This window comes from Mustela erminea, chromosome 3, assembly GCF_009829155.1.
Source record: "Mustela erminea isolate mMusErm1 chromosome 3, mMusErm1.Pri, whole genome shotgun sequence".
NCBI classification, from domain to species: Eukaryota; Metazoa; Chordata; class Mammalia; order Carnivora; family Mustelidae; genus Mustela; species Mustela erminea.
The window spans coordinates 151,522,519-151,537,872 of NC_045616.1; the positions used below are offsets into that span (position 1 = coordinate 151,522,519).

At 42.5% G+C, this 15,354-nt stretch overlaps 1 protein-coding gene across 1 annotated transcript in view; it reads left to right on the top strand.

Moving 5' to 3' along the window:
* Positions 1-6,898: 6,898 nt before the first annotated feature.
* Positions 6,899-15,354, top strand: part of MARCHF11 (membrane associated ring-CH-type finger 11) — a 100,565-nt gene continuing 92,109 nt past the window's right edge. Inside the window, exons 1-2 of the mRNA XM_032334977.1 lie at positions 6,899-7,709; positions 8,937-9,092. Coding sequence (XP_032190868.1) covers positions 7,146-7,709; positions 8,937-9,092 — 720 coding nt within the window. The 5' untranslated portion in view covers positions 6,899-7,145. The remainder of the gene's footprint in view (positions 7,710-8,936; positions 9,093-15,354) is intronic.

Below are 15,354 nucleotides of genomic sequence, written 5' to 3' on the forward strand. Positions count from 1 at the left end.
CCATTTAAACAGACGGACTTGAATTGTAGGTAGCTTACAATCTAGCACAAGAGTGAAAAAAATCCCAGTAAGTGCATACCTAACCACAGTGCAAGGTATAATGTGATAAAGGTTATTAAAAAATCTAATTTAACATGTGAGTTTGGTATAAAAATACATGATTTTTAGCTGAGGGGAATCAGGGCTGGCTTTATTCCAGGTCCTTGGAAGGCTCGGGTGGCCCTATTGGGTTATGCTGATTCGACTGCATTCCAGATCTTAGCCAGGTTTAGGATATTCAGCATATGTAGTATTTCAATGCATTTCTTTTCTTTCTTTCTTTCCTTTCTTTTTTTTTTTTTTTAAGATTTTTATTTATTTATTTGACACAGAGAGAGAGAGAGATCACAAGCAGACAGAGAGGCAGGCAGAGAGAGAAGAAGAAGCAGGCTCCCTGCTGAGCAGCGAGCCCGATGTGGGGCTTGATCTCAGGACCCTGAGATCATGACCTGAGTTGAAGGCAGGGGCTTAACCCACTGAACCACCCAGGCGCCCCTCAACATATTTCTATGTCTTCAACTTGTCTAGTAAAAATCCCTTCTGGATTACCAACTTTCAAGGTAGCACAACCAAGATAGAAAATAATGTCTTGTTTTGTTCTATAATTTTTAAAATGCAATATGATTCTTTACAAATCAGATATAACCTTAGTATGTTATTTTATTGTTTTGAAGTTCTCAGGGTATTGGAGAAGATATAGGAGGGGATTGGGGTAGAATTTAGGAAGCTAATTATTTCACAGCTTTGAAGATTTTGTCTTCTGAGTTTCTGTCTTCAGACTTCTGTCTGCAGAGTTTAGGCATCTGTTGAGCATTCAGAGAAGACACCAGGTTCTGGGAAAGCTAACAGTTCAAAGGAGGTTGGTGAAGATCAAGGCACCTACGAAGGGTTGAGTGAGGACTAGCCAGTCAGCTTAGATTTGGAAGCCTTTAGGAATGGACGAGCCAGCAGGAACAGAGGATGATGGAGAGATGGAAGAGGAGGCAGAGATAGAGACACTTGAAGGAAAGTATAGTACTAAACTCATGAGTAGAATTGATGAATGCTAGAATGCAGTTTTGTGTAACATCATGTGGGGTGCATCATGAGTGATCAGTTAGATTGGTTAGATATGGAGACCCCTCCATCCATATTCCTTCACTTTCCTTTAAGACCAATGGCATGCATTTTCAAATTTCTGACGTCTTCATTGAATGTGAAATCAAGGTGTAGGGGAGGCGATATTTTCCCTTCTTCCCTTCTAGGTTCTTTTGGCTGGTCTACTAATTAAAGTAAGATAAGACAGATAATAGGAGAAAAACAAATTTAATTAGGTAGGTATGGGAGGCCCATAAAATAGGACACCCAAAGGCAAGAGAAGCAGTTGTGGCTTACAGGCCATCCTAAGCTAAGGAATGGAATAAGGGCATGGGGTATCAGAAGAGATGAGGGCCAGTCACAGGACAATATGAAGGGAAGATGTTTTCTAATTAGATATTTTCCTTGCCACCTAACTTTTAGAAAAAAGTTACCTCTGGTAATAGTTCTCTTTCTGGGCCTTTATCTAAATTCTGTAGGTAGTTAAGGGAGAGGTAAAAGTTTTTCTCAAAACTGCTGGGTCATCACTGTCTTTACCCCAAAATAATGCACATGCCAAAATGGCATATTTTGGTGTCATATATTCTGTTCCCCATCAAAGGTCAATCAAGACTTTGATTTCACTTCTACACTGTAGCCAATGACTAACTAGTTACAAATTGCTAAGAGAACAGTATAATTTTAGTTAATTTGGTTAGGCAATGAAAAAAAATGTGCTATATAGTACCGTATATCCTTCATTGTCCTACAGATTGCAATCCCACCTGGGAACTAGGGTTTAACCAGATGCACAGCACCTTAAAGACAGAGGCTGGTTAGTGATCACCTGGCTGATTGACTGAACTATTCACCTATCTGTTCCATAAAATTTGGCTGAACATTGCTCTGACCAGGCAGTGTTCTAGGCATTGGGAACAGAACAGTGAACAAAAGTCTCCAATGAATCAAGTGTTTCAGTGGAAGATGTTAGATAAGAAAATAAGCAAACAAAATACACACAATATGTAAATGCAGGCATAGCTCAGAGATATCATGGGTTTGGTTCCAGCCCACCAGAATAAAGCAAATATCACAATACAGTGAGCCTAATGAGGTTTTCGGTGTCCCAGTGCATATAATAGTTATGTTCATGCTATACTGTGGTCTATTAAGCATGCAATAGCATTATGTCTAAAGAAATACATAATTAAAAATTTATTGCTCAAAAGTGCAAGCCATCATCTGAGTTTTCAGTGAGTTGTAATCACTGATCACCATAACAAATATAATAATGATTAAAAAAAAAGTTCAAAATACCACGAGAATTACCAAAATGTGAGAAAAACACTAATGCTATCTGCAAAAAGGTGCCAACAAACTTGCTCAGTGCAGGTTTGCCACAATCCTTCAGTTTGTAAAACACAGAAGATCTGTGTGTATTCACTTCAATGAAGTGAAGTGAATATTGAGTAGTGGAAGACCCTATTTCCCATAGGAAGGTTAAGGAAGGTCTTTTTGACGACGTGCCTCTGAGCGGCTCTCTGAGCGAAGTGAGGGAGAGAGCCATCATGACTGAGAAGAGCGAAGAGCGAGTATGCTTGGGAAATTGTAAGCTTGGGAGCTCAGTGTAGTAGCACTGAATAACAGGGAGGGGGACGGGGTGGTAGGGAAGGTATGGATAAGTCTTGGAGATGTAGCCAGAGGCTAGATTTGAAGACTTGTAGGGCAGGCTAAGATTCTTGATGTTGCCAAGTATGATGGGGAAGCCATTGGTGGGCGGTGTGCGTGATTGGGCTTACGTTTGAATAGGATCATCCTGGCTGCCACAGGGGATGGATTCAAGAGTAAGAAGCAGAGTGATGAGAGGCTCCTTTGATCTTCCTGAAGCACCATGATGGTAGTTTGAATTGGGATGTTGGGGTGGGGAAAAATAGTAGTAGAATTTGGATTATATTTTGAAAGTACATCTGAAAGAATTTTTTGATACCCTGATATATGACATGAAAAATTCAATGACTCCAGGGATTTTGGCTTAAGTAACTGTATGAACAAACGACTAGCTTACTGGCACAAGGTAGATTGGGAAACAGGCTTGGGATGTTGTTTGCTTTTGGACAGGGTTAGTTTGAAATGACTGTGTGACATCTCAGGAGAGGAGTCAAGAAGACACTGTGATACATGGGTCTGAGGTTCAGTGGAGAGGTTAAAATAGGAGATATAAGTTGTGGACTGGTCGGCACACAGTACTGTGTTATAGGATACTGACCAAGTTTTAGTACTGATGTACAACAAAGCTACACTCTGCATTGAATACTCATAATACACAGAATGCACTTCACTATCCTCTTTAAAAAAATCACCCTCCCACCGATACAGCTTAACCTGATTGCTCTATAACATAGAGTTCTTTTTTCTCAGACATTTGAAGGCACTTGAGAATTCTATGTGTTGTACTCAGCGACCACAAAGACAAATTAGTGCACCCTATCCAACCAAATATTCTCTAAAACATTTTTCAAATATATGTAACCACTACTATGTGTCCCTGCATATATTTATTCATCTTTTAATCACTAAATTATTCAATATGTATTATGAATATTTGCCATGAATTTATATTTACAAATATGGCATAGTCTATAGCTTAAAGAACATTTGTCATCAGTTTGGAAAAGAGAAAAATGTCACCATTAAATAATTTTGTGTAAATGCTAGACTATCTTAAATTAAATGGCAGGATTTATGACATAAATAAAAAATAAAGAAGCTAAACCCCCCAAAACAAATCAGTGCAACCCAAAGTTTCCAAGTGTACAATTCTGGAACACCTTGAAGAGCTTAACTTAAAAGAATTGAAAAGCAATTCTGAAGTGCTCTCCAGACTAATTCTCCTATTGCTAACCCTCCTATTGAAGGGCATTTCAAGATCACAAATAATGTAGCTTCAAGGTCATTCTGAAACCATTCTGACCTAGTGTAGCCTGAATTGCTTTCTATCTAAAATCCTTAACGTGACCCCAGAGGACAGATTCAGGATGTGGTAACAAGGGAAGTTCAAAGAGAATTCCTAAAGATATCCACTAATATCACCAAGTCACTTTTTGGGGACATACTTGCCTGGGCCCTTTCCTCTCTCCTTCATACTTGGATTCAGCACAAGAAACTCTGGGTATCTAAAGGGTTTGCAACTTCATAATGAGAGACCTGTTCTGGTGAAGGATACATTTCACTCTGTGTGTGCATGAGGGAGGGAGACATAATAAGGGAGATGCCAAGCATTTGTTATGTTATTTATAGCTTTCTTCTCCATATAGGTTGATGCAGGTTGGATGTCCCTTCCACTATTTACTCAAATTGATAGAATTGCCTCTCCCCTCATTCGTTTTTTAGTTGGTAGATGCACTTTGGCTACTGGATGCCTGTCAGTGGCTGCTGGTTCCCTGATGTTACCAGATGTCTGTTGTCTCTATCACCTCTTTCCCTTGGATGCCAGCAGCTAGAGTGGTTCATCCTTTCTGTGCTCCCCAACGCTCTATATTTCTACAGCAGAGAATGCTTTCAAAGTTACAAAGGTATTTTTCCTTGATCCATTTAAGATTCACGGAGTTAACTGAAGAAGGATCACACGAACAAATAAATTTCCCTTTTTCAGGAAAGGGTCAGTTTTGGAGGTCATAGCTGGAAAAAATAATGTTCTTATGTGGCTTCTCCGTGTATCAATGAAAATTAATTTTCTTTTACTGGAATTATTTTTCAGAAACAATCAAGCAAGAGGACACACCCAGCACTGTGGTTCTTTCCTCCTTTTTCCATGCTACTCTGCTGTCTGAATCGTTCCGTGTTGTTTTTATACAGAATTTGCAGCTTCTAGGCTGTCCTTCAAATAATAATGGACTGTACCACATTGGGTAGAAATTTACTGGATATAAATTGAATTATTCAGGGTTTTTTTTTTAAAGACAATTTAGATAGTTTTAATTCAATAACTTAGGATCAAGGCTTCTATCATAAGACTGTAGCAGCATACAAACGTGGCAATGTCATTTTGACAGGTGCAGATTGAAAATGAAAGCTTATCTACAACCAACATTTCTTCAATGTGATAAGTTCCGAATGCACCCAGGGATTATTATTTTAAAAATATGCTTGCTGCCTGCCACTCTGGTACCAAAAATAAGCTAGTCTGAGGGGGGCTAAGTGTTAGAGGACATTCCTGGGAACTATTTCATTCAGGACCATTTGTGACAAAGCATTTCTGAACTCTTTTTTACTACTTTCTTTCTCTACTTTGCAGCCAAACCAGTTTATGTCAAAAGAGCTAGGACTGTTCTTTTTGCTGTTGCCGCTGCTGCTGTTCATATTTTAACAAACAGATTTTTTTTTTTTTTACTGCCAAAATGTGTAATGGACAAATTAATTTAAGCTGGTAGTTTGTCTCAATCGTTTCAGAGCATCTATTAATGGGAGTCAGCGTCATCAAACATACCATGTACTATAATACTGTTTTAGGAGACAATAGAGGATGGGGGGGGGGAAAATCATTAGGTGTTTTGAGCCAGAAAATCTGAGGTCAAGGAGCTCAGAGGTTCTTTGTTAATAGTCAGGTGACCTTGAACAAGTTACTTTGCCTATCTGATCCTAGGTCTTCAGCTATGAAATGCAGCCCAAAATGCCTGCCCAGAGAGAGCAGATTGTGCCAAAGACGTTAAATTGTTAGGACATTGAAAATCACCATTGATTTGGATGGGCACATTGCACTATATAAATCCAGTACTTCATGAGTTTACTCTGAACGGATTTGGAAACTACTGCATGTGCACGCTTTTCCGTTCAGTTTCATGCAGGTATGACAGTTTTTTTTCAGAAAAGAACTGAGGGGAAAGTTGCCCTACCCATAGAGCAGTCCCAAAGAGATTTTGCGGAGTGGAGATACGGAAGCTTTGGGATGCTTAAAATCCCGACCAGAGGACACAGCCACTTCTCCAAGAGGAGAATCCTTTAAAAAAGGGCAAGGATGAAAGTGACCACCCGCCGCACAACGTGGCACCAGGGTTCACTAGGAGGAACCATCCCAGGCAATGACCCAAGATTGTGACAATGTCACCAAGATATTTACAAATAAGCCAGGATACTCACTGCAGGTAGGAGGGGGCGAGGTGGACGCGGGGAAGATTCAGGGGCGAGACGGGCAGAGGGAGGATATAGGTTCCAGAGGCTTCGGTTTTTAGGGCTCTAGTGGATCCGTGAGAGTGCCCTTGAGGGACAAGGTTTTGAGAGGGCTGGGAGCAATCGCGGGTGAGCCCAGGGCACCAGCCTGCGTCCCCCAACTCCCACGCGGGTCTCGGGTTCGACCATCCCGGCTCCACCCAGCCCGGCGCAGCCGCATCCCACTTGCCTTCCCAGTAACGGTTTCTGGACCCGTGGCCTCCGACCCCTCCCCCCTTTCCAGGCTCCAGAGAGCCGCAGTGCCGCGCCGTTTGGAGAGGGGTAATCCGCCCCGGAACCGACGTGAGCTGCCCCGGGGCGGGGTCCGCGGAGGCGGCTCGGGGATCTCCCCTCCCTGAATTCCGGCCCGAGGTCTCCGCACCCCAGCCGGGGTTCGCACCCGCCGCCTCCACATCCCCCCGCACTCCCCCGGAACGCCCCCTCCGCTCCTCCCCGTCGGCCCCGCGCCCGCTCCCTCCGCCTCCTTCCCCCGCCCACCACCCCCCGCGGCGCGGCTCCAGTCCCCCCCGCCCCCGCCCTCCCCCCCCCCCCCGCCCCCCCCCGCGGCGCGGCTCTCACGCGCAGCCGAATTCGGCGCCGCCTCCATCAGAGCCGAGCCGGCGGCTCCGCGGAGCAGGAGCTTCTGCCGCCGTCGCCGCCGCCGCCGGGCCCTCCGCTTCCCCTCCCCGTCCCGCCCCCCAGCCCCGGCGCCCGGGTCCCCCTCCCCACCCTCCTCCCTCCCTCCACTCCTCCCTCCGTCCTCCCGCCCCCTCCGTTCTCCCTTCGGCTGCTGCCCGAGCCCGGCCCGCCGGCTGGGCTGGCAGGAGGGCGGCGGCGGCACCACCATGAGCTTTGAGGGCGGCCTCAGCGGCAGTCTGCGCCGCGGGGCGGAGAGCGGGGACACCGAGCCGCCCCCGTCGCCTCCCCCGTCGCCTCCCCCGCCGCCGCCGCCGCCGCCGCCGCCGGGAGAGCCGGCCTCGGTCCCCGCGCTCCCACGCTACCTGCCACCGCTGCCCGCGCCGCCCGCGTCCCCCGAGCGCGCCGCGGGACCAGACGAGCCGCCGACGGAGCTGGTCCCGCGGCGCCGGGGCGCGGACGAGCTGCCGCCGCCGCCGCCCCTGACGCCCGCCGGCCAGGAGGTGTCCGCGGCTGGCGACTCGGGGGAAGGTCCGAGGCGCCTTCCAGAGGCGGCGATCCCTGAGGCGGCGGCGGCGGTGAAGGGCGTCCCCGGGGAGCCTGAGGCCGGCGCGGGCGGGGAGGGCGAGCGGCGGGGCGCCGGCGACCAGCCCGAGACGCGCTCGGTGTGTAGCAGCCGCAGCAGCAGCAGCGGCGGTGGCGACCAGCGCTCCGGGCACCAGCACCAGCACCACCAGCCCATCTGCAAGATCTGCTTCCAGGGCGCGGAGCAGGTAAGGCCCTGGGGGACCTCAGAGCAGCTGGCAGTGGGCTCGGGTCTGGACTGGACCGGCTCCTGCCCCGGACGGTCGACCTTTCAGCACCGCGGACAGCGCTCCCTCCTCGCCAGTCGGGCTTGTCTAGTCCGGCCAACTGAGCGGCTGCTACTTGTGTTCCCTTTTCCCTTTCTGCGAAGGCAGATGAAAATGTCCCGGTGGCGAATGCAAGGTTTAATTTGATCTATACTTATTTTTTTCCCCCACCTGGTTTGCAGTTACGCATTCCTCAGGTGCTTTAAGGATCAGGTCCTAAGTATCTTTTGTAAATTGCTAAATGGATTTTGGTTTATAGAGAAAAACAAACCTATATCCTTTTTTCTACAAATGTGTCCTGAGGCAGATAGTCTTAGAATACAAACTGGGGGTGAGGCATGCCAGAACCAAAAAGGACAGAGCCCTTACATATTGCAAATAATGTTGACTTAATCTCACTGATGTGAAGAACATGGTACAGTTTTTACAAGAGAAATAGGAATGTACTTTGACCTTGTGAAAGAAAGCCTATTTAGCTAACAATGTATTTTGTATTTTGTTAGAAACATAAATTAAAAACTAAAATTAAAAACTCCATTAGAGGTGCATGCAAACTTATATGAGAGTAATCTTAGAGACAAGAGGATAATTTGTCTTTACGCGATCTGAGAATACATTAGGTTTAATATTTTTAAAAGTAAGGAAATTGCATAAGAATATGCAGGCTTTCAGGAATATAGTGCCCTAAGTCAATATTTATGATGCTACATTTAGAAAAAAATAAAAGCATAATGCTATTGCAAGCTACTTTCTGGGATGCCACGCATTTCTTCTTTAGCGATGATTAAGAATAACTGCAGAGGAAATGCATCTGACCATCCACTTAAAAGTTATTAAAGAGATTTAATAGTACAGCTTTCCCCCAAGGGTATTGGGAGCTATATCTTGCAGACATTTTGAATGTTGGTAGAACATTTATGTCATAAGTCTAAGCAATATCTTTGAAATAGTTTTAAGACTTTAGTTTCATTCCCACCAGAGGTATAAAAATTTAATTTTATTTTCTAGGATAGTTTGATGCTGGTATCCTTCCGGGTAAATGGCTTTGAAAGAAAAGAAAGCAAGTGTTGTGTTGTGTTGTGTTGTTTTGTTTTGTTTTTAAAATTGACACACAATTGTAAATATTCTCATGAGCTGTTTTGTTTTCAGGGGGAGTTGTTAAACCCCTGCCGCTGTGATGGGTCAGTTCGATATACACATCAGCTGTGCCTGCTAAAGTGGATCAGTGAGAGGGGTTCCTGGACCTGCGAGCTCTGCTGTTACAGATACCATGTCATAGCCATTAAAATGAAACAGCCTTGCCAGGTAAACATCCATAACATTTTTTTTTTTTCCTGAAATGCTTTTGCTAAACATGTGTGCATTTGAGTTTAGTGACTACTAAGGATATTTATTTATATATGCTACTTACAAACATTTTATGCAAATCAAAATAAGCCAAGATTTAGAATTTGTTGAGTTGTGCTTTGAGAAATTTGTGACATTTTTGTCTGAGAAACTCAAGAGACAGTTTATTCAAGTGGTTTCCTTTATTAATTTGTTGCTTTTTGGTAAAGTTATGCCCATCTTTGTTTCTAAAAGGGCAAGTTGATAAACTGTCTTATGTTCAATTAAATCAATTATTATTAATTCGAAATATTACATAATTTATTTTAATAATATTTTTGTTAATTTAAGCATTGAAGCTCAGAATGGGCTCCATTTATGGGAAACACACGCAAGTAAAGCAGAACTTTACGAGTCTGGAAGCTTCAGTGGAATCTATTAGCTTTAATCTGAAAACTTTTCACTTAACTGGGCTCTTTTCGTATGATGCTGCATTTGGAAACTTTGGCTACTTTCATTTGCTGTGTTCAACTGCATAGTGGATGCAGAAATATTTCCAACAGTTGCTCTCAATAATACCACTGAAATTGCGTATATTCTTAAACTTTTTGTGTATAATCACATAAAACACAATACCCATAACCCTACAAATGCCCTTGGAAAAACAGGCTTTGGTTTTTTCACGGTGGAATTGATTCAGATTCTTTGAAAAGACCGGTGGGATGTAAAATTCAAAATATTAAGAATGACATATTAAATTAAAGCAAAATAGTGTGTAATTGATGAGATCTGGTAGTAACATGGGGCTGAAGTTAAGCAGACATAAAAGATTAAGTTCAAAACAGAGACCAAGGCTGCAGTAGCAGGAAGAGGGGGAAGGGAACTGAAAAGTTAGGAAGGGAAGAAAGTCATAGAATCTAGTATCCCTTGTTTCTGTTTAACAAATGTAGTTTAAATTGAGCACTATAAAATAGGTGAAACTGTTAGTGACTGCAGAAGGAAACTGGAAGCTGAATTGCTACTGCATTAATAATTTAAATTTCATAGATTTTAATTTGCACATCCTTCATATGGTCTGCAATTAATTTGCATCTCTGATGATCATCATTTAAAGCATGATTAGCAGGCATGAGATGAAAATGTGGATTTTTTTCAAGTTGACCAAAGGCTTATAAATAGTTTGGAGAGAAGAATAACTCATGTGGAAAAGTGATACTATCATGCTGAAAATAGGCGCAAACCTGACACTTGTTCCCAGAACCTCCAATTGACTGAACTACCTGGGTATCAATTTATAGATCTATCAAAGTTGTCCTGAAAAACAGATGGAATCATGTCTTGATATAAGGATAAGAGTGCTATCACGGAATCTCCAATAATTCCATGACTAGAAACAGGGGGAGATGAGAAGGGGGGAGTTTGGAACTCTAGTGAAAAGCCCATAAGAAGCGTTATGGCCAGAAGTTCAAGAGCTCAAATAGAATGCTAAGTATTTCAGAAACGTATGGCTATCATATATTAACTCATGTGGGATGATCAATTTTGAAGTCAACAGAAATAGGTCCTTGATATAATTTTAAAATAGAGAAGAGACAACAGGCTGGGGCAAAAAGTACTGTTTGGTAATTCTATAGCAAAATGAATTGATTTGCTATTATGTTTTCTTCATTCATAAAACGAAATCATTCAATATTATTTTAACAAAAAACATTTCCCCAAAGTGCGTGTACGATATGACCAAAAAATTTAAAAAATGACCCAAACCCCCAAACTAACCCAGTGTTACTAATACACTAGAATTAATTTTATTATGACATATGCAAATACTGCCCTGATCTGTAAGGTGACCTGTTTGTTAGAGTGAATTACAAAATAATATTCAGAAACAAAGTTGATATGAGTGTGATGATGATCGCTTAGATCATACCCAAGAAAATAACTTGTTATATGCCTAAAAACTCAGTACTTTTAATGAACGGAAATCAGTTATAAGGTTCCTAGAGTGTGGATTCTTCTACGTAGGAGCAATTTATTCTCAGAGGAAGTTTTATTAATTGTCTGACGCTTCTCTTATGGATCACCTACAGAGTGAGCATTTACTCTGATTTTTGGCTTTCTCCCTTGCTGGTGTGAGGCCTATCAGATTTAGCATTTATCACATGCACACTTTTATGACCTGGCAGAAATCCATTTCTTCATGGTGTATGATCAAACAGGAAGTATGTTTTGGCACCCGCCCTTCACTTTCCTTATCCCTCTGTCCTAAGTATAGAGCCCTCCATGGCTGCGAGTGGGTGGTTCCTTGGATGTAGAACAGAAGAGAGAATCAATAATAATATTAACAGAGAACACTTGCTGAATACGTACTCTGTGCGAGGCACTGTTCTAAGTGCTTTACATATGCTGATACTGATGTTTCATCTTCATAACAAACCTATAAGGTAGGGAATAGTATAATCATTATTTTACACAGACGCAAACTGAGACAGACACAGAAAAGTTACATAACTTCTACGGGCACATATCTAGTCAAAGGCAAAGCCAGGATTCCAAATTTAGTCAGTCTGGCTCTGAGGTCCATGGTCTTAGTCTCCATGCCCCATATTAGAAGGTGATCTCAATTCCATCATGGCTTGTCCTGTGCAAAGGTGAGTCAGGAACCGGTTTTACCCTGGGTCTCTAAGATGGTCTAGAAAGGCTTTGACCATTTATTTTTGTATAACAAATCACCTCAAATACTTAGTAGTCTGAACAACAATCTGTCATGATCTCTCCAAAGCCCGGGCTGATTGAGGTCAGCTGGAAGGTTCCTCTCCATATTTGGTGTCAGCTGGGAGCCATGGTCATCCAGAGGTTTGACTAGACTGGAGTATCCAAGATGGCTCACTCGTAGGACTTGTTCTTGGTGCTGGGTGTCAGCTGGAAGCCCAGCTGGGGCTGTCACCTGGTGCCTCAGTTCTCTTTCCATGTTTTCACAGTATACTGTACACAGCATACAGATTTCTTAAGGTCCAATCTTGGAAGTGACACAGTTTCATGTATGCTGCCTTCTCTTGATTAAAGCAAGTCACAGGACCAGCCCACATTCAAGAGAAGGGAAAATAGACTTCACCTTTGGAGTCTGTCCTTCTTTTAAAGAGAATCGCTATCTTTAATTCACAACAGGAGATAGCTTCTAAAAATAGCTCTATCTACCTACCCTGGTCTCTGCTTCAAGTACTTGTTAAGCCCAGATAGGTCAACAGGAACCGTGATGTACCTCCTAGTCCTCAGAAATAAGGAAACTTAAAAAAAATATGTATGGGAGGTTGACTCCATCAGTGAAGCTTGATGCATACCCTGAAGCACTTTCAGAAATGATTACTACCATGGGGTGTCTCTGGTGCTCAGAGGGATATGGGGACAGAGAAGGGCAACTAACCAAAAGTGTGTGTGTGTGTGTGTGTGTGTGTGTGTGTGTGTGTGCATGCGTGCACACGCACCTTGTGCTGCACAGTCTAAAACTTAAGTTTTACTTGTTTTTCCCATTGAGATTAGAGTTCTTTGAGAACTTGGGTGTAAAACTCCCCATTCCTTTGGATGTTAGTGGCGTTCAGCAACACAACCCAGTAGAAAACCCGATGTATCCTCTAAGCATATTTAAACCTTAATTGCTGTGTCATTAGCAGTAGGAGTTAATTAAGACAATCCAAGTAATTAACATGCATTTACCCTCCTACCTACTTGTAGAATCTATTTCATTGGTTAACACATTCAAGATGGTGCACTAGTAATATTTTCAGAGTAAAAGCTAATTCTGCTTTGAATCTCATAGCATGGTATAAAATTAGTGGAATCTAAGAATATATCAGATCAAATTTATATTGCGATGTTGGTGACATTAATTAAGCTATATTCAAGTTTATGGATGCTTTCAGAACTTTTTCAAGAAATACGGATGTTTGAAGAGATAGCGTTTATTTGGTAACATATTGTATGGGAAACTCAAGACTTGTTATAAAAGACTAAGCGCATTGCCTAAACAGAAAAATACACTGTAAATGGGAGGTACTCCTGGTGTTACCTTGTACAATTTACTGAACTATTTGTGCCTCATTAGCTCATTTTTTAAAAGTGATCTCTAAACTCAACCTCAGGCTGGAACATGTGACACTGGGTTCAAGAGTCTCAGGCTCTACCAACTGGGCCAGCCAGTTAACTCATCTTTAAAAGATCATAAGGGCAACTATTTTATCTACTATTTTGAGGACTAAATATATATGTATTTATTATAACATATATATTATATATGTACATATATAATATATAATATAATGTATGTTTTGAGGACTAAATACATAATATCTGTAAACTGGTTAGAGTAGTGCCCAGCACAGAGTAGGTGCCATTTTAATATTGGCTCTGATTATTATTACCTGTTTATTCAGCTAACAGATGGGGACCTTCAGTCATTCATGGGTCCCTGTCATGTCCTTCAGTCTCTTGTTACCAACATGAATTTAAGGACTTCTCTTTCCGTATCATTCTTTTTCACTAGATGTTTACCCCTCCGCTTTTTCTGGGAGAGCCCATCTCAGTGTCTGAAAAAAATTGTTTTTGTAAATAATGAATGAATCAGCATTTAAAAAACTCAGGGGTGTAATGCAATATAATGTTCTCAGCACACAGGAGCATCTGTACTTTCCAGATACCCCTCCCCAGGGGTCCTTATTGAAGTCTGCTCATAAGTGGAGTTACGAGATGCCTCCACAGGTAGCCAAGCACACAGCGCTGCTCAGCTTCTCAGGTGTCACTTGTTTACACTGGGAAATCTCCGTGCTGGGTGGGATGTGTGTGTGCATAAGAAGAGGTTGGAGAAGCCCCCAGAGATCCCTGGGGAGCATCCCGAAGAGGCACAGACAGTGGGCAGAGCATCAGTCAGGGTGAAGTGTGGTGTCCATCAGCTTTCCTTCTTCCCGCCTTACTTAGGGAAGGCAAGAAGGATCTTGCCTTGGACAGCACTGAAAGTTGCATGGGGCACAGATACCTTTGTGAATATTAGGCCCCTGGACATTTTTACTAGCCTGTAACATTTTTATCTGCATTCCCCTTATGGCTTCTCCTTTCAACACTTACAGTGTGCTGTCTGCAACAGGTCGGCTCATAGCAGTAAGAATGACGGGAAAGTCTCTTGGGAGGGAGAATGACTTGGGAGTGTTTTTCATTTTTATCCATATTCTTAAAACCCTGGTGCTCATCATGACAGTTTTGAATTACAGAGGAAGTTGGCACCCAGGTAGGTTCCTCAGGGCTCATGTTCTGGGGCATATTTGTAAAGTGTTTATAGAACTTTAACTTCTCAAGGACCAGGGCTGTGTCACAAAAGGGGTGGTCTACCTCCAGAAGTGATGTAATCATTCTCACGGTGTAGCTGATGCACTAGGAGAAGTTGGCAGGTTACTCTAGAAAACTGACTGTGGTTTTGAAAATGTAATAAGAAAACATCAGAGCATGAACTTTAGCACTATTGCGTGCTGTCATTTGAAGTGCTTCAGAGCATTTGCATTTTATGGCTTAAAAATGTTGGCGTGGTGAGCATCCTCTTTTCTTTTCTTTTTTTCTTTTTCTAACTGTTGCTATTACTAACATTCTCTGAAGGTTTGCTAGCAAATGGCAAGTTGAGGAGAAGCTTTTCATTACCATGCCTGAACAACCGAGAAACAACATTAAAATGTAATATTTAAATGCATATGTTGGCATATTTTATAGGTAATTAAAAATGTCAAAATAAACAAAGAACACATCATGAGGCAATTTGCTCGCCTTTGAAATTATTTTTGTTTCATTTGCTTACTAATTCTCAAAACACATGAATCTTCATTTTACTCACTAGAACAGATTAATGATGCTCTGCTGAATAAAATATGTAAATTACTCTTTGTGTACTACTTATAAGCCATCTACCTTATTGTATAGGCCACATGTACTGGGATTTTACAATTTGTCTCAAAGCCAGATTGTTCTGAGTTGATAGTAAAAAGAGATGGAGTCCATTTAGGCATTGTGTGTCAGCCTGGGCCTCTACCCTTTATTGAAAGAGGATTGGGGATGGTGTTGCCCAGATGGATGAAACTCGCCAGAACTCTCTCCTACACACATTTGCTTTTCTTCATTTCCTACCTCTTTTTAAGTATATTTCCATTTTGATATCTTCCTCTTCTCTACTCTCTTGGCCCCTCTACCGAGTTGCCTGTAGAAGAAA